The following is a 20,134-nucleotide window of genomic DNA, read 5'->3' as shown; positions in this document are numbered from 1 at the left end:
AACCTCCAAATCTGCCTTGCAAATACCTCTCCCTCTCTCTCTCTTTGCTGTCATGCCTTTGCATTGCTTACTTTGCTTAGTATATCATTGCCATTTTGGAAGCAATAGGCCTTCTTTCTCCCATCCTAGTTATAGCTGCATCATAATTTCTGATAGTCTTTCATGCAAGCCTTCATGATATCCTCCCTGTTAAAATGTATCTCCTAAAATCATTATTTTAAATATAAATATATATATTTATATACATAGAGATACATTTACATATAATTTATTATATGTACATATATCTCTCTCTATATATAAATATATATATTTATATCCCTTTTTTTATTATTTTTATTTTTCTTACCCGAAAAGGGTATTCTTGTAATTTCCTATCTTGCGCATATTCCATTTGGAATATGTTGTAATTTTCTCATTTAGTTTTTTTGTAATTCTTTTTTTTACTTTTTTTTTTATTTTTTTAAAAGTGCATTGGGGGTCCCCCAATAGAGTCGTTGGGGGCCCCCAACGGTCACAAATGTGACCGTTGGGGGCTCCCCAACGACTCCTTTGGAGCCCCCCCTTTGCACCTTTTGGCACTTGTATAAATAGGGGTGTTCCCCTTTTGTTTTCCCTAAGCTTGAGAGTCTGAAGCATTTGTTCTTTTATTAAATACATGCATTATTGCATGTTTGCTACTTTTACGCTTTTTGCGTATTTTGTTCTAAGTGTTGTGAGAGTGTTTTTCGTACACTTCTTTTATAAAGTATTTATGCTTGTATGCGTATTGTCTCTTTATAAACAATTTTACATGGTATCAAAGCTTGGTTGGTAATAGAGGATTGTGGGATTCTCTTCTTTTCAAGTGCCTCGAAAAGCGTGCCTTCGGATCTTTGGAGGTTGAAGTGGTGGATCTTGCTTCTCAAATATTTTAGAAGAATCTTGCACAAACTAGCATTTGGATTATTGTGTTGGTACGCCATTTCTTCCCTCTTCTCTACTTCATAATGGGCGAAAAAGAGTCTCACTTTACTCTTGGCTTCAAATTAAATGGGTCCAATTATCATATTTGGGCCGGAAACATGGAGGCTCACATAAAAGGGAAGGGGCTATGGGGTTATGTGCAAGGCACAATTCCGGAACCGGAACCCAAAATAACCGTGGTAAACGGAAGTGAAATCAAGATTCTTGAAGGAGAAGAAAGGGTTAAGCACGATGAGTGGGAAATGAAGAATTTCAAGATTCTTTCTTGGTTTTTTTCATCCGTTGAAACTAAGATTAATGCCAACATTATTAAGTTCAAAAAGGCATCGGAAACTTGGCATTATCTTGAGAAAATGTATACATCAAGGGACCTATCTCATAAGTACTATCTTCAAAAGAAGGCTCTCTCTCTTACTCAAGGTGAAATGACTATTAGAGAATATTTTGCCGACCTTTCCTCCATTTGGGATGAGCTTGCCATGCTTGAACCAAAATGGAGTGGAGAAGCAATTGAACTCCGTCACAAGCAACTTTAAGAAAATCGGTTCTTCAATTTTTTGAATGGGCTAAGGCCCGAATTTGAGCAAATAAGGTCTTCTCTTCTATCCTCTTTTACCCCTCCCTCTCTTGAAGATGTACTCACCAAATTAAGTGGTGAGGAGACTCGTATGAGTTTATGTAAACAAGGATAAGTGTTCTTATGGTTCCTTGTAATCATGAAGAAAGTAATGAGGTCAATGCCGTATCAAGACCCGGGAACAATGTAAAAACCTATCGTCCCCCTCATTTTAAACCACAAAATCAAGGTGAAAATGGTGGGTTAAGAGGAAAAAGGGACTATAACAAAGTTATTTGTCATTTTTGTAAAGAACCCGGACATATCAAACCCATATGTCCCAAATGGAAAAAGCTTCTCGCAATGGCTACCACCGGTGTACCACAAAAGGAGGAGGAATCATCAAGTGGGTCACTCTCTTTAAATCAAATAGTGGAAGCCCTTCAACCTCTACTCAAGGGAGCTACCTCCGGTGCCGCCGTGCCTACTTCATCTCTTCCAGGTAAAGTCTCTTGGCTTTTGGACTCCGGTGCATCTTTTCATATGTCCCCAAACATGTTTTCACTTTCCGATTTCTCAAAAAATGTTTCTCCCTCTTTTGTTTCCACTGCGGATGGAACCTCTTTTGAAATTAAAGGTATAAGTAATTTTGAAACTCAAGATTTTTTTATTCCCAAAATTAAATCTATACCTAAACTAAACTTAAATCTTCTCTCTGTTTCTCAACTCTCGAACCATAGTTGCGATATTAAGCTCTCTTGTGATAAATGTTTAATACAGGATGGCCGGTCCGAGAAATTGATTGGGGAAGGCTTTAGAAAAGGAGACTTATACTATATGGAATCTCTTCAAGTTCCAATTTTTTTTGTAATGTGACCCAAAACAAGGATATAAATGTACGGCACAAAAGACTTGGTCATCCTAATATCACCAAGTTGTCTTATTTACATTTTGCAAAAGATCTATGTAAAAGTTCATTTTCTTGTAATGATTGTATTCTCGGAAAAATGCAAAGTTTACCTTTTGAGCAAAGAACTATGTTCTCTTCTAAAACTTTCGAAATTGTTCATTCGGATGTTTGGGGACCCGCACCTGTTTCTTCAAAAGGAGGCTTTTCTTATTATGTCATTTTTGTGGAAGATTTTTCCAGATATTCGTGGATCTATTTTCTTAAGTTCAAACATGAAGTTTTTTCGTGTTTTAAAACCTTTCATTCAATGATCAAGAATCAATTCAACAGTAATATAAAGATATTTAGAAGTGATTCTGGATGAGAGTATCTCTCCAATCAATTTAAAGTATATCTTGAAGATCATGGAATTGTCCATCAAAGATCTTGTCTTAAAACTCCTCAACAGAATGGGTTGGCCGAAAGAAACCATAGGCACATCATTGAGACCACTAGGACCCTTCTTATTTCCCAAAACATTCCTAAAAATTTTTGGGCAGAAGCAGCTCTTGCTTCTGTTTATTTGATAAATCGCTTGCCATCTAGGATATTAGGAAAAATATCCCCTTTTGAGATTTTATATAAGCTTGAACCCGATTATAATAGGTTACGGGTTTTTGGGTGTAAGTGTTTTATACTTACGGATAAGAATGACAAACTATCTCTCAAGGCTATCCCTTGCGCCTTTCTTGGATATTCCGAAACTCAAAAAGGGTTTTGTTGTTATGATCTTCGAGATGATAAGTTATATGTCTCTAGAAATATAACTTTTTTGGAAAATGAAAGTGACTTTGAAAAAAATGTTTCTCAACAAGAAATTTTTTATTATTCCTTCCTATTTGACCTATTGTCTAGTAATGATGATATATCTAGTGATGATGATGTATCATCAAATCATGATGAGAAAAATGATGGTGACATTGGTGAACATAACTCGCTCAATGAACAAGAAAATAGATTTTCAAGTGATCCAATAACCTACTCTCGTAGAAACCAAGACACCTTTAGAAGTGCTATTGACCAATATAGTGAGCTTGTTCCTACTATCGATCACCGAAGATCTGAAAGGAATAGAAGACCTCCAACTCGTTTTGTTTCTTTTGATTCCTTCTCACCCCGATATAGGGCTTGTCTTAGTGTCATTCACTCTTATTTTGAACCAAGGAATTTTGAAGAAGCTAAAAAATGTATAGAATGACAAGAAGCTATGCAAAATGAACTTAATGCCCTTAAAAAGGCTGAAACTTGGGATTTCCAAACTCTACCCATAGGAAAGAAAACTATAGGTTGTCGATGGGTTTTTAAGGTTAAAACTAAGAGTGATGGATCTTTGGAAAGATATAAGGCTCGTTTAGTTGCAAAAGGGTATGGGCAAAAGTATGTAATTGATTATGAGGAAACTTTTGCCCCTGTAGCCCGAATGGTTACAGTTAGATGTCTTATTACTATTGCATCTATTAAAAATTGGAACATTTTTCAAATGGATGTAAAAAATGTCTTTTTAAATGGTGATCTTAACGAAGAAGTGTATATGGATGCTCCACCAGGCATGAAGATTCCTAAGGATAAAGTTCTTCGCCTTCGTAAGACCCTCTATGGTTTAAAACAAGCCCCCAAAGCCTGATATGACAGGTTTACCAATGTAATGCTGGAAAATGGTTTTTCCTCATGTTATACTGACACTGCTCTATTTACTAGAAGATCTACTGCAGGAATTGTGATTCTATTACTCTATGTTGATGACATGTTAATTACAGGTGATGATGTTCAAGGAGTCAAGGGTATTAAGTCCGTCTTGACTTCAAAATTTGAGATGTCAGACTTGGGTTTTCTGACATATTTTCTTGAAATTGAAGTTGCCTACTCGCAACGTGGTTATTTTCTATCTCAGTCTAAACTTGCTTGTGAGATTATTGACAGATCAGAAATTTCTGATGACAAAGTATGCGAAACTCCTGAAATCGTGGGATCAAAAATGAAGATTGACAACGGTGTTCCCCTAACCGATCCTACTCCTTACAGGCAGTTGGTAGGCTCTTTAATGTACCTTAGCATTACTCGACCCGACTTGTCACATGCTATTCACATCGCCAGTCAGTTCCAACACGGTCCTACAACCGTTCATATGAGTGTTGTTCTTCGCATCATCAGATATTTGAAGAGAACAGTGAATAAGAGAGTATTTCTATATTCTTCTTCTGAATTAAAATTACTTGCTTATACTGACTCAGATTGGGGAGGTGACCCTAGTAACCGTCACTCCACCACTGGTTTTTGTGTTTTCTTAGGTGAATCTTTGATCTCATGGCGATGTAAAAAGCAACATAAGGTCTCTTTGTCATCCACTGAAGCCGAATATAGAGCCATGACATGTACCACCATGGAAATTGTATGGATTCGACGTCTTTTGGAAGATATGGGAGTGGTTGTCGAAGAACCAACAAATCTATGCTGTGACAATAAAAGTGCAATCTATATTGCCAAGAACCACACATTTCACGAGCGAACAAAGCATATAGAGATGGACTGTCATTATGTCAGAGAAGAATACTTGAAGAAGGTCATTGATCTACCATACGTGACATCTGAGTATCAACTTGCCGACTTCTTCACAAAAGCTCTATGTTCGCCCAGATTTCATTTCCTTCTTGACAAACTTGCGGTTATCACACCGTAAGTTTGAAGGGGGGTGTTAAAATGTATCTTCTAAAATCATTATTGTAAATATAAATATATATATTTATATACATAGAGATACATTTACATATAATTTATTATATGTACATATATCTCTCTCTATATAAATATATATATATATATATATATATATATATATATATTTATATCCCTTTTTTTATTATTTTTATTTTTCTTACCCGAAAAGGGTATTCTTGTAATTTCCTATCTTGCGCATATTCCATTTGGAATATGTTGTAATTTTCTCATTTAGTTTTTTTGTAATTCTTTTTTTTACTTTTTCTTTTTCTTTTTTATTTTTTTAAAAGTGCATTGGGGGTCTCCCAATAGAGTCTTTGGGGGCCTCCAACGGTCACAAATGTGACCGTTGGGGGCTCCCCAACGACTCCTTTGGAGCTCCCCTTTGCACCTTTTGGCACTTGTATAAATAAGGGTGTTCCCCCTTTGTTTTCCCTAAGCTTGAAAGTCTCAAGCATTTGTTCTTTTATTAAATACATGCATTATTGCATGTTTGCTACTTTTACGCTTTTTGCGTATTTTGTTCAAGTGTTGTGAGAGTGTTTTTCATACACTTCTTTTATAAAGTATTTTCGCTGACCCCAATTGTTTTGGGATGAAGGCGTAGTTGTTGTTGTTGTATGCGTATTGTCTCTTCATAGACAATTTTACACTCCCTTCTAGTACAATGAAAAACTATGTAACATGGACACTTCTAAAAGGGAAGCACACCTGTGTTGCACCCGCATCGACACTTAGACACGACTTCTTTTTGTGTTTGGTGAAGACAACCACACTGAGGTCCATTTTTGCCCGAAAGTAGTTTTGGTTAACCCTAACCAAGTCCAGTTTTATCTATATTATATACATCACACACACACACACACACACACATATATATATATATATATATATATATATATATATATATATGTGTGTGTGTGTGTGTGTGTGTGTGTGTGTATGTATGTATCCGCACCCCGCTCTCAAGTTTTTGAAATTGCTGTGTTGGACCCTCCCCATCCACACCCGCACCTATGTGACAGATGAAAAACTTTCTGGCAACTGCATTGCTGATACAGGGCCATTTATGTGATTTTTATGCTCTCTATACTATTTGAAGAGTATTTATTTTTTTGGTAGTTGTACTTGCCAGATGAAATTTCTGTAATCAGAAATATTTTTCAGCATATATGTCTCATCATGGTTGCAGATTGAATCCTTAACTTAAACATCTCGTGTCTTTAGATAGGTCTCTATGAGGACATTCATATGCCTGGTGTACTTCATATGATTGATTTTGATATGCCTTAATTTTCTTCTGTGGCTTTTCTAATAGTTATGGAGGGAAAAGTTCCAGGGTCTGATATATATTGTACATCTCCAGTGCAAACTGGATCACATTTTGCAGGATGATACTTGGTCAGGTCACCTGAAGAAATTCTTCAGTACAATGTGGCATGCATTTATGTACGTGCTGGAACATTCATATGTATCATCAATGGGAATTCTGACATTGTTACTAGCTTCTTTTTTGTTTGTTCCTTCCAAGGTGTCGAGAAAGAAACGTGCAGTTATTGGGGTTCTTCATGTTTTTGTCCATATGACTGCTGCAGTTCTTCTCATGCTGCTGCTGGAACTTGGTATTGAGATCTGTATCCAGCATAGGCTACTCGGAACTGCAGGTACATGCTTTTGTTTTTCCCTTGGTGCATGCCTTTGTGGTGTTTATAGCTCTAATTTTTTAATAAAATTATATCTACAGGGTTGCATATTTGTCCCTCTACTTGTTAAGTTTCCTTGATTTAGTCAAACATTTACCATGCGGGAAGTCTTATTTGTCATTTTTGTTACAATTTTATGGGGTTCATTTTTTTTAATTTGTTTAAATCGTTGATCTATACTATTTTAAAGGGTTTGTCATTTTTTTTCTTTGAGGTACAATTTATGGTGGATTATATAAATTTAAATGCCCCATCATAGGCTTTGCAGCTCTATATGACCTCTCTACATATTGCATCTAATGCTGAGTTTGTTGCTATGCTAGCCTAATAGAAGAAAATAGAAGACACGAGCACGAGCCACATTCATTGGACAAACATTACCTAAGGTTGTCCTTGGTTCAGAAGATGAAATGCTCAAATCAATGAAGTTGACTTATCACCATCCGCAAGGACCAAAGATAACATTCAAGCTGAGGAATCATTTATAAAAACATAAATACAAATAAATAAATATATTAAATAAATAAACACACATATAATTGGTTAGAGTTTGCTATAGGCAATTGTAAATACAATTGACTTAGCAAAATGACACTTCTTTTTCTTCTGTTTTTTTTGTCACATCTAACATCGTAGATGTGATCTACATGGTTTATTTAGTGAGAACCAGCTTTTCGATTGTCAGAATCTGACCTGTATACAGTTTTTTTTGGCGATCTAAAAATCAACATCTATAAATCTATGTAACACAAACTCTTCTAATAGGGCACCGCACCCGCGTTGCACCCGCACCCATGCGGGTGCAACACTTGGACACGGCTTCGTTTGTGTCAAGTGAAGTCAACTACACTGAGGTTTATGTCCAAAAGTAAATTCAGTTAACCCTGACCAAGTCTAGTTTTATCTATATTATATATAAAAATACATAAATGCACACACACACACACACACACATATATATATATATATATATATATATATATATATATATATATATATATATATATATATATATATATATATGAGAAGTGAACATATTAGGCCCTCTTTTCTCGTTCTGCCCCATTAGGCCCCATAGTTTGAAGCAGAGTTACCGGAAGCGCCCCTATAGAAGGGGAAGCGCGCTTCCCCGATACGCGCTTTCGAAACGCGTGGGGAAGCGCACATTTCAAATGGGAAGCGCGTACCCCTTTAATGGGGTGCGCGTACCCCATTAAAAGGGTGCGCGTACCCCATTAAAGGGGTACACGCACCCCCATTAAAGGGGTACGAAGGGGCGAATTTACATATTTGTCTTTTTTTAAAACTTTTTTTAAAACTTTTTTTCCAAAAAAAATTAAAAGAACGAGTTTTTTAAAAAGGGCAAAAAAGCGATTTTGAAAAACCCGAAAGGGCTTTAGGGTTTTTTCACGCAGCTCAATCCGAGTCTCCTCCCTTCTTCTCTCATCTCTGGCAACTTATCGGCGGAACCCAGAATCCGGCGACCTTCACCGATATCCGGCGACCTCCACGGCGATGAATCCATTCAGGTACGTACTCTCCTCTCTCCTCTCTCCATCTCTTCTCTGTATCTCCCACGACCTCTCTCTTTCCATCTCTTCCCTCCATCTCTCTCCATCTCTTCTCTCTGTATCTCCCACGACCTCTCTCTTTCCATCTCTTCCCTCCATCTCTGTTCTCCCTTTCGTTTTCAGGGAACAAGCAATCCTTCTGCAATCATACAATATGACATTTAGGTTATGAATAGCATGACGAAATGGGAATATGTTTTACACTCTTTGTCGGTTCTGCAGAATTGCTTATTCATGTGCATGCTGTTGGAAACAATTTATTCTATCTATGTTTATCATTATTTATTGGGTTGCTTATAGCTTACCGTTGTCTTGTAACTGTAACCTTGATCTTCTGAAAACGGAAAGCTTATCAGTTTTATTTTCTGAAAGTTTTGGTCCTTGGAGATCCGATTCTCTACCTAGGGTTTGGGACATCATTGTCTAACTTAATTTTATTTTGGTGCACTTTCTGGAAATCTGAGATTTGTGTGGCTACTCAGAGGGCGTTAAGGTGGGGAAATAAGGTCAGTCAATGAGTTTAGACTTTAGACCTGTTTCGACCCATCCAAATTGTTTCCCCCAAATGGTGGGCCCGTATTTCGCGTTGATGAAGAGTTTTCAAGTGATATAGGGCTAGTGTCTGACCTGTGTGAGGTTCAACTCATGAGTAGAGGTTTGTGTTGCAGGTTTGATCCCTTCATTCTCTCTAGAAGGTACATTTAGGGAATAGGGGATTGTTAGAGACTATTTGTTTCATTTTCCTGTTGCAATAACATGGTGGTCTTTATCTTTTGTGTTATCAATACGATGGTGATTTATATTCTTATGTGAGTCCCATGAAAGAAAAAAACAGTATATTGGTTGAGAAGCATTTCACATTTTGTGTTTTAACTGAGTTTATTTGGTCATCTTTCTTATTTCATAGGGAAGCTGCACGAAATCTAATGGTATAGTTGTATGACTGGTAGGGATCTGAGTCCTCACACAGTGGTACTTTGAAGTTCAAAAAATTTTCTATTTTAATATTTGGGTTTATTACATGGTATAAGTAGTCCCATGCTTCCCGCTTCCTAAAATTTTGAAAGTGCCTCGCTTCCCGCTCCCGCTTCCCGTATCGCTTCCCGCTCCCGCTTCCTCGACTGGTAACTCTGCTTTGAAGTGTTTTATGATAGATCTGAACCGTTAGATGTGTTTATCATGCTTGATTTAGTGGGAATTGACTCTTGGATCATTTTTTTTACAAAAAAAATATATTTTTATGAGCCGGGAAAAATTGATGCCTTCATCGCCATTGATTTTGGATCACCGAAAAAATCTGTAGACAGGTCAGATTCCGGTGATCCAAAAGCCGGTTCCCCCTAAAAAAAACCTATATATCACACCTATGGTGTTAGATGTGAGAAAAAATACAAAAAAACTTTGATTTTGAAGGGGCCTAACAGGGCAGAACGAGAAAGTGGGGCATATATATATAGATATAGATGCACCTCCGCACCAGTGTGGTGTTATTTTTTATTGATGAGGAATAATAATTATAGATTGTTAATTTGATTTATTGCATGATGAATTGATGATATAATAATTGTTTTTATTTCATTATTATTAACTTAAAATTGTTAAAATTATATATATACCCTCCCCGCACCCAAGTTTTTTTAAAGTGCCGCATACGCACCCGCATCCGCAGGCGCACCTATGTGACATAGCTATGAATGTGTCAAATATTCCCAACTCATAAAAACATGATTTTTCATCGAAAAAACATGAGCATGTTGAACACATCTATGAAGTTAGATTGAGTGAAAAAACTTGCATCATAACATCTCAACTTGATTGGAGGTACAATCGATTGTAGTATATATATATATATATATAAACTTTTATCGTTTTATGTACTCATGAACTATAATGACCTGCATGCCTAATATTTTTGTTATAGTTGTTTATGTGTGTTTTTGTTTTATTTTATCAATTTTGATGATTTTTCAATATTTTTTCGTTTTGTTTTTAATTTTTTTTAAGAATATTTTCTTGGTGTGTCTTACAATTAGATATGATACGGTATGATACACCCATATCATAGACCCTTCGGATATGCTTTTTACAAAATTGATAAAAAAAAACTAAATCTAATCCATGGTATCTACTAAAGAGACTATGGAGATCATATCCCTACAGCCAATTCAATGGGCATATTTGAAAATCAATGGGCATATTTGAAAATCAGTGGGACCACTAGAGAGTATAATATTTTGCTCAAATCTTAATACTTTACCGTACAAACAAATTTACAGGTGGAGCTCTATTTGCTCTATCTGACCCCATAGATGCATCCAACATGGTTTGTTTTGCATGAAACATGCTTGGGTCGTGCTCTTAAATATAAAACCCTTAATTTTTTAATCATGAAAATTTGAGTGCATTGCAGATCATTTATTTTGAAGCTCTTGAAAACTATTTATGCATTACAATCACATGCAAAAAAAGCACATAGGAAAACCTGTGGTCTACTAGGTAGATTCCCTAACACCCTGACCCAAATATTTACCAACATATATATTGTGGTACCATCAATAGTTCCAACATTGTCTAGCTGAAACTCAAATTTGCATGTGTTTTGTGCTTAATCTGACCCTGTAGATGTGTTACTGCTTGTTTACTCAAAACATGCTTTGGATCAAACAATTTCAATAAAGAAAACTGTTTTTTGTTGTAAAATTTTGGTGCACTGTGGCTTGATTATCGGATTTCTTATTTCTTGATTTTTTTTTGCTTGATAGGAAAGCTGGGGTTAGGCATGACCCGTTTCTTATTTCTTGATGGACCTGCCTAAACATCAAAATTTCTTAATCTAATACATGTTTTCACTAAATAAACTGTAGTCATATCTGTAAGGTCTAATTTACAGAGCATGGAATAAACTGCTGCAAAATTTATGGGGCTATATTTGTACTAATGAAGCTAAGGAACTATTGAGCTGAAAATCATGGGTGCAAGATGTATAGACTCAAATCTGACCACATAGATGTGTTTATCATGGTTTGCTAACGATAGAACCTTTGATCATATTTTTTTTATATAAAAGTATGATTGTTTAGGTTGTGAGACTTTGGTGCATTGTGGGCCATTAGTTTTTGAACCCTTGAAAAACTTGCTTGCATAACAATCACATGATTCAAAAACCATTTCCTACTAAATAAACACACACACACACATAGATATATATGGGGCCGACTATGTAACACAGTGTTTTAAAACTCGCCGAGTCAACTCGTTGACTCGGCTGACTCGGCTCGGCTCGGCCCTCCAGCGAGTCAACCCGGCAAGGCAAACTCGGTTTGCCAAAACTCGGGCCTGACTCGGCTTGACTCAGCCTGACTCGGGCGAGTTTTGGGATGTTTGAAATTTGTTTTTTGAGTTTCAAATTACAGTTTCGAAATATATAAGTACATATATTTTAACAAGGGTTACCCCTAGATTTTGTATAAAAAAGAAAATAAAAATCATTTAAAGATAAAAAAGCATTTAAATCCATAGAATAAAATCGCCATGTTGTTCGAACTACTGTTCACCCTGTGTTTGTAATGAAGTATGCGGAAGAATTCAAGAATGCCAAAGCATTCACAATGTCCAACACAGACTAATGAAGCAAGCACAATAGAGAAAATCCACCAAGGGATATACAAAGGGCCTTATAATAAGGCTACACACATAAAAGAATATTTCTTTTATTGAAGAGGAGCTCTCTAAGAGCCATGCCATATACAAGGGGGGTTCCCCCTATTTATAAGAAAAGGAGACCAAAGGGGCTCCCAATAGAGTCGTTGGGAGCCCCCAACGGTCATAATTGTGACCGTTGGGGGCCCCAACGACTCCATTGTGGGGCCCCTTTTGGTATCCCAAAAGGCGATTTTAGAAAATAAAAAACAAAAAACAAAAAACAAAAAAAAGAAAGAAATAAAACAAGTACCCCTATTGGGTACTTGTGAAAAGACCATAATACCCCTATCGGGTATTATGGTGAATACATCTATAAATACATCTATATTTATATATATATATAGATGTATTATTACATTCTTAACACCCCCCCTCAAACTTTACGGGGAGATAACCGAAAGTTTGCCAAGAAAGAACAAGAAGCGAGGAGCAGGCAGGGCTTTGGTAAAGAAATCTGCAAGTTGATATTCTGAAGTGACATATGGCAGTGTAACTGTCCCACGAAGATATTCATCACGTACATAGTGACAGTCCATTTCAATATGCTTAGTCCTCTCATGAAAGGTGTGGTTGCTGGCAATGTAGATGACACTTTTGTTGTCGCAACAAAGCTTCGAAGCGCCGGTAGTTTCGACTCCCATATCTTGAAGAAGAGTTCGAAGACACACAAGCTCCATTGTAGTAGTTGTCATAGCCCTGTATTCTGCTTCAGTAGAAGACAATGAGACTTTCTGCTGTTTCTTGCACCTCCAAGCAATTAGCGAATCTCTTAGGAAAACACAAAAGCCAGTAGTTGAGATTCGATCATTTGGGTTTCCTCCCCAGTCAGCATCAGTATAAGCCAGTAAGTCTAAGGAAGAGAGTGAGGATAGGAACAGCCCTTTAGTCAAAGTATTTTTGATGTATCGAATGATCCGGAGCACAACACTCATATGCACAGATGTAGGAGCATGCTGAAATTGGCTTGCAGAGTGCACAACATGAGCAATATCCGGCCTGGTGATAGTCAGATAGGTGAGGGAGCCAATGAGTTGCCTGTAGGGCGTAGGATCATCCAGCAGAACTCCATCCTCCAGTCGAAGTTTAGCATTGATAACCTCGGGAGTCTCCACCTTTTTGTCATCTGAAATCCCAGATTTGGAACATATGTCTGCAGCAAGCTTCATCTGTGACAATATATACCCTCGAGGAGAGTATGCTACTTCTATACCAAGAAAGTACCTGAGAAAACCCAGATCAGACATATCAAAATTATGTTTTAACATATTTTTAACATTAAGAATACCACTTTCATCATTGCCAGTGATGATCATATCATCAACATAAAGCAGAAGGATGATGATACTATTACCTGCACGTTTAACAAAAAGAGCAGTGTCAGTATAACATGAACGAAATCCCAATTTTAACATGATAGCACTAAATCTATCATACCAAGCCTTAGGGGCTTGTTTAAGACCATATAAAGCTTTTAATAACCGAAGAGTTTGACCTTGGTTAACATTAATTCCCGGCGGAGGGTCCATATATACTTCTTCATTCAATTGACCATTAAGAAAGACATTTTTAACATCTAATTGAAATATAGGCCATTTCTTAGATGATGCTACCGCTATTAGAGTTCTAACGCTTGTCATGCGAGCCACGGGGGCAAAAGTCTCCTCATAATCGATGCCATATTCTTGTGAATATCCCTTAGCAACTAATCTAGCTTTATAACGTTCTAGGGAACCATCACTTTTTGTTTTGACTTTGTAGACCCATCAACATCCTATAGCTTTTTTATTTAGAGGAAGGTGAACTATTTCCCAAGTTTTAGCCTTATTTAAAACATCTAGTTCAACTTTCATTGCTTCAACCCAATGAGGAATATTTTTTGCTTGATTATAGTGGGAAGGTTCATAGTAAGAATGCAAGGCAATTAGACAAGCTCTATATTTAGGTGAGAGAGTTTCATATGAGACAAACCTATTAGGTGGAATTGATTCTCTAGAAGAACACCTAAGAGAGGTTTCTTCTAGGGGTTCATTAAGCCGCAAGAATTTTTCTAAAGCACTAATAGGTTGTGCTTCCTCACGCCGAGTGTATACTTGGAGATTGTCACCATTAGTTGGTGATACACCATTATCATGAGTATTTTCTAAAAATTCCGAATGACTCAAAAGATCATCATTTGAGTCTTCTAAAAGATCATTGATAAACATATAATCAATTTCATTTGGTTTTTCCAAAATTTCAAATCCATTTTCATCTTCTAAAAAGGTCACATCTTTGGAGACAAATAATTTATTGTTCTTATAGTCAAAGCATCTATAGCCCTTTTGATTTTCACCATATCCTAAAAATACGCATTCTATTGCTTTAGGTGACAATTTATCTCTTTTATGTAAAAGAACAAAGCATTTACACCCAAAAATACGAAGACGATTGTAGTCAGGTGTCATATCGAAAAGTTTTTCATAAGGAGAGATATTGTTCAATTTTGAAGATGGCATCCTATTGATTAAATAGGTGGAGGTTAACACGGCTTCGGCCCAAAAACTTTTAGGAATATTTTTAGAAATGAGTAAGGATCTAGTGGTTTCTAAAATATGTCTATGTTTTCTTTCCGCTAGACCGTTTTGTTGATGAGTTCTTGGGCAAGATTTTTGATGACAAATGCCATGTTGTTTTAGATATGATTGAAAATCATTTGATAAGTACTCTCCACCCGAATCGGATCTAAGAATGGATATTTGACTTTGAAATTGATTTTGAACTTTTGCATGAAATTCTTTGAAGAAGTTAAAAACTTCTGATTTAAAGTTAAGAAAATAAATCCATACATATCTAGTATAATCATCAATAAAAGTAACATAATACGAATAACCACCTTTGGATAGAACCGAAGATGGTCCCCATACATCGGAATGCACCAATTCAAAAGGTCTTGTTGTCACAAAGGTTCTAATAGGAAAAAGAGTAGACTTCATTTTTCCAAAAATGCAATCTTTGCAATTGATATCTTTTTCTTTACAAAACTTGTTTCCAAAAGGAAAAAGATACATTTTAGAGTAACTTGGATGTCCAAGCCTTTTATGCCAAGTTTCAATATTTTTGTCTTGGACATAAGTACAAAATGAGGTATTTGGAAGTATTAAGTTATCCATAAAATAAAGGTCTCCCTTCCTATGGCCTTGCCCAATCCGCTTCCCGGACCGGAGATCCTGCACAAAGCACCCTTGGGATGAGAAAGATATTTCACATCCATGGTCGGCTATTTGAGAAACGGAAAAGAGGTTAAGATTTAATTTAGGAACTATTCTAACTTTTGGAACAAGAAAATTTTGAACATCTTTAGAATCAAGAGTTCCAATACCATTTATTTTGAGAAAAGTTCCATCGGCCGTAGAGACACAAGATAATTTTGAATTGGTGTGCACATTGGTTAATGCATTTTCATGAGGAGTCTTGTGAAAAGAGGCTCCAGAATCTAAAATCCAAGAGTACGTACCGGGAGGTGATGATGAGGCAATGGCGGCACTGGAGGTGGAAGAAGTAGCCTTTAGAATTTGTTGGAGAGCCAAAGAGATTTGTCCAAGAGTATCTTTGAGATCCCCGTTCTTGCCGTCATCTTCTTTGGTGGATGATTCTTCAACGGAAGCCACCTTTGGCTTGAATGCCCCATTTAGCTTTGGGCAAACGGGTTTAATATGTCCTGGCTCATAACAATGATGACATATAATCATTTTTCTTCCACCACTCCCTTGCTTACCAAAATGAGGTGGTTTGTATGTTTTAACATGATTGCCGGGTTTAGATACGGCAAGAACTTCCTCTATGCTTTTACCCATGCTATGCCTAGGCTCTTCTTGAGTAATCTCGGCAATAGCCTCTTCTAAGGGAGGAAACGTAAATCTATGGAGAAGTGAGGATCTAACTTGTTCAAATTCGGGACGAAGCCCAAATAAAAATTGAAACAATCTATCTTGTTCCATTTGTTTTTGTCTTAGTACCACATCCTCCATAGCCACCCATTTAGGCTCTAAAAGAGCCAATTCATCCCACAAAGGATTTAGAGCACTATAATAATCTTGTATGCTCATGTCACCTTGTTTTGTGGTTCTTACTTTTTCTTGCAAAAAATAAGCTCTTGCAAGATCCTTTTGGATAAACATACCCTTCATAAAAAACCAAACTTCATTTGCCCGGCGGAATTTTGCAATATTTGCACATACCTTGAGTTCGACATTATTCATAAACCATGCTAGGATTTTTGCACGGTTGCTCTCCCAATCTTCCATTTGGTGATTATAATCTTCAATGGCCTTGAGACGAGCATCGCCTTCAAGTGCTTTCTCTTGATCTCCTTCCATCTTTGTGAACTTAAGTTGGGGTTCCGGAACGGTTCCCATTACATAACCCCAAAGCTTCTTGCCTTTGAGATTATTCTCCATTGCGGATGCCCACATCATGTAATTTTTCCCATTGAGTTTGAATGATAGATCGATCTTGACTTCCATTGCTACAAAATGAAGATGTGAGAAATAAAGGAAGTAGAGAGAGACACGATTTTACCTTAGAAGATCGTATGGCTCTGATACCATGTAATGAAGTATGCGGAAGAATTCAAGAATGCCAAAGCATTCACAATGTCCAACACGGACTAATGAAGCAAGCACAATAGAGAAAATCCACCAAGGGATATACGAAGGGCCTTATAATAAGGCTACACACATAAAAGAATATTTCTTTTATTGAAGAGGAGCTCTCTAAGAGCCATGCCATATACAAGGGGGGTTCCCCCTATTTATAAGAAAAGGAGACCAAAGGGGCTCCCAATAGAGTCGTTGGGAGCCCCCAACGGTCACAATTGTGACCGTTGGGGGCCCCAACGACTCCATTGTGGGGCCCCGACGACTCCATTGTGGGGCCCCTTTTGGTATCCCAAAAGGCGATTTTAGAAAATAAAAAACAAAAAATAAAAAACAGAAAAAAGAAAGAAATAAAACAAGTACCCCTATTGGGTACTTGTGAAAAGACCATAATACCCCTATCGGGTATTATGGTGAATACATCTATATTTATATATATATATAGATGTATTATTACATTCTTAACAGTGTTATCAACTTATTCTAGCAAAATATTTTAAAGAAATGATTCTCACTTTATATGGAGGGTCAACTTTGCCTATGGGAAGTCACATTTAGGTTTCATCATCCATTTGTTATGTGAACAAGCATTGTACATATTCAAATATTAGTAGTCTTTTTATAGTTGTGCCATTAATATATTTCCTGCATAGTGTTATACATGAGAAATTTGCTTATTTATGTTGATATTGGGCATTCTGTAAACTTTTAATATGCACATATATCCCTATTTTACATTTATGGATTTGTTAGAGAGGGAATTAAAACTTTTAAAACAAGCTAGCATATATGATTGGCCATTTTAGGAACCTTAGGTAGTAGCAGACTGAACTCATGGTGACCAAATCCTCTAATTCAAGTCATGAATTAGTCAAAGTGCTTGTATAGATATCAAATTCAATTATTCAAGCAAACCTCTATAGCTCTTTGCACTTGTTTTTATATTCTTACAGACATTTGGAGACTATGTTTACTCAAAAACATGGTTTCAGACAAATTATATATTGTTTTTCTTTTAAAATCAAAAGTTAACAAAACCCGGTCCGAGTCACCGAGTTGACCCGCCGAGTCACGAGTCAATAAAGAACGAGTCGAGTTCCGAGTCATGGGTTTTAAAACCTTGAACATGGACTCTTCTAACGGGGCACCACACCCACACCCATGCAGGTGCGACATTTGGACACAACTTCCTTTGTGTCAGGTGAAGTCAACCACACTGAGGTCCATTTCTGTTGAAAAGTAGATTCAATTAACCCTAACCAAGTTTAGTTGTATATATATGCACACACATACACATAGTGTTAACTTAAAACTGTTAAAAATTATATATATATCCTCCCCGCACCCAAGTTTTTTAAAGTGCTGCATTGTCGCATTCACTCCCGCATCTACACCCACACCCAGACCTATGTGACATAGGGGGAACGATCTACGTAAAAAAAATAAAAGGATGGTGGTTTCTACTCGATAGTCCCGTACCTTCATTAGTACCAAATGTTTACCCATATGTATATGTATATATTTATTTATATATATTGATCAAATAAAATCACAATATTATGAATTTATCATGTCTTTGAAGATTTCTTGAAGTTGAAAACTGTAAAATATTTTAATTTGTAATTTGCTAGTTATTGATATTTATTTCAAGATCCCAATATTTTCTTGAGAAAAACCACTTTATATTTGCTCAAGAAAATTCTTGCCAGTATTATTAGAGTCGGATCTTGCTGATATTGGTGCCTATGTATACATGTCTAGGTTAAGAGTCTAAGACATGGATACTTTTGTGCATTTATTCTTTTTAATGTTTTGACTGCCCAATATAAATCATTTTATGGATTCTCAAGGGAAGTAAATCATTTCAGGATGTCATACCTTGTATGAATGGTATCAGTCAATGGAAATTGAACACTTCCCTGACCCAACTGGGCTTAGGAAGCGCATAGAGCAATGGACTTTTGGTTTCTACCCTGCCTGCATAAAGTACCTCATGTCTGCCTTTGATGTGCCAGAGGTGAACCCTGCTTCATGATTGTCAATAGAAATTTTTTCAAGCTCATTTTTCAAAATTTTGAAGCTAATAAGCGCTTCAGGTTATGGCTGTCACCAGAAATAGCATCTGCAAGGCAGGGATTGAGTCCATATCGCGAGGTCAGGCAATTATATACTATGCTTCTGTCTTCCTATATTTCTGGGTCTTCTCAACTCCTGTGGTCTCACTTGTATTTGGGAGCTACTTGTATGTGTGCATCAATTGGCTGCATGTCCATTTTGATGAGGCATTCTCATCGCTCCGAATCGCAAATTACAAGGCCCTCACGCGCTTCCATGTTACTAAAGATGGTGATCTTGAGGTGTACACACTTGCCATTGACAAGGTAAAACCTCCAAGTTTGTTTTCATCTTTCATTTCTTTTGAATGACATTTTTGTTAAGTCTTTAAATGACACTCTGCATTACATACACAGGTTCCAAAGGAATGGAAGTTGGATCCCCAGTGGCATGGTGAACCTAAACATACGTTGTCTCATCAAAGAAACTTCCCGAGCAAATGGTGTGCAGCTGCAGCTAACCAGGACCCAGTTAGCACCGTCCGCATCGTAGACCATTTTGTGATAAGAGGAACATGTTCGGACCGCAGCTGATGAAAGTCGAGTGTGTTGGATATGATATCTGTATCTTTAGCTGGAAGCTCCTGTAAAACACTGGAACAGATCCACTCTCTGTTCATGGAGGACGGACTTTCTCATCATTCTGATTTCATTCAAATGCTAACCAATGCCTTGGCATTAAAATTTTAGACAGCCTCAGTATATAATCAAAAAAATGAATTGTTCAATATTTATAGAAAGATATGGTCGACCGTCTTTCCATTGCTGCCTAACTACCTCTCCCTTGCTCTTACACCACAGCTCCCTAAGGACGATTAGCCATGTCTCTCTTGTCGCCAATGCTCTCTTTGGAGTTTACATTTCAATTGAAAGGACGTCAATTCTGGGTGATTTTGTTGCTTTATTATGAAGATTTTAATTTAATTTGAGGGTGTCCATATGGCAATTTGATTTGATATGGGGTTCTTAATTTAAGGCTTTAATTTGATTTGGTTTTTCATTTAGTGCTTTGTTTTGAGTTTTTAATTTGAAATTCTTAATTAGGTTTGTTTTTTTAGGTTTTATTTCATTTGGGCTTCTTATTTAAGGTTTTGAATTGATTTGAGGTTCTTAACTCAGGGTTCCTATTTGATTTGGGGTTTTTATCCAGGGTTTTGATTTGGGATTTTTGGATAGGTTTTTATTTCATTTGATTTGATGTTCTTAATTTAGGGTTTGATTGAT

General features: G+C 36.7%; 1 protein-coding gene across 1 annotated transcript in view; it reads left to right on the top strand.

The window, feature by feature from the left end:
* The window catches only part of LOC149841173 (uncharacterized), a 30,287-nt gene extending 10,699 nt beyond the window's left edge, over positions 1-19,588 (top strand). The window contains exons 12-15 of the mRNA XM_090003638.1: positions 6,553-6,850; positions 18,665-18,813; positions 18,893-19,177; positions 19,268-19,588. Of these exons, the coding sequence (XP_089859764.1) occupies positions 6,553-6,850; positions 18,665-18,813; positions 18,893-19,177; positions 19,268-19,444 (909 nt within the window). The 3' untranslated portion in view covers positions 19,445-19,588. The remainder of the gene's footprint in view (positions 1-6,552; positions 6,851-18,664; positions 18,814-18,892; positions 19,178-19,267) is intronic.
* The last annotated feature ends 546 nt before the right edge of the window (positions 19,589-20,134 follow it).

Source organism: Nuphar pumila, chromosome 4 (genome assembly GCF_984573655.1).
Source record: "Nuphar pumila chromosome 4, dmNupPumi1.hap1.1, whole genome shotgun sequence".
Classification (NCBI taxonomy): domain Eukaryota; kingdom Viridiplantae; phylum Streptophyta; class Magnoliopsida; order Nymphaeales; family Nymphaeaceae; genus Nuphar; species Nuphar pumila.
This window is presented reverse-complemented; position numbering and strand designations above follow the sequence as displayed.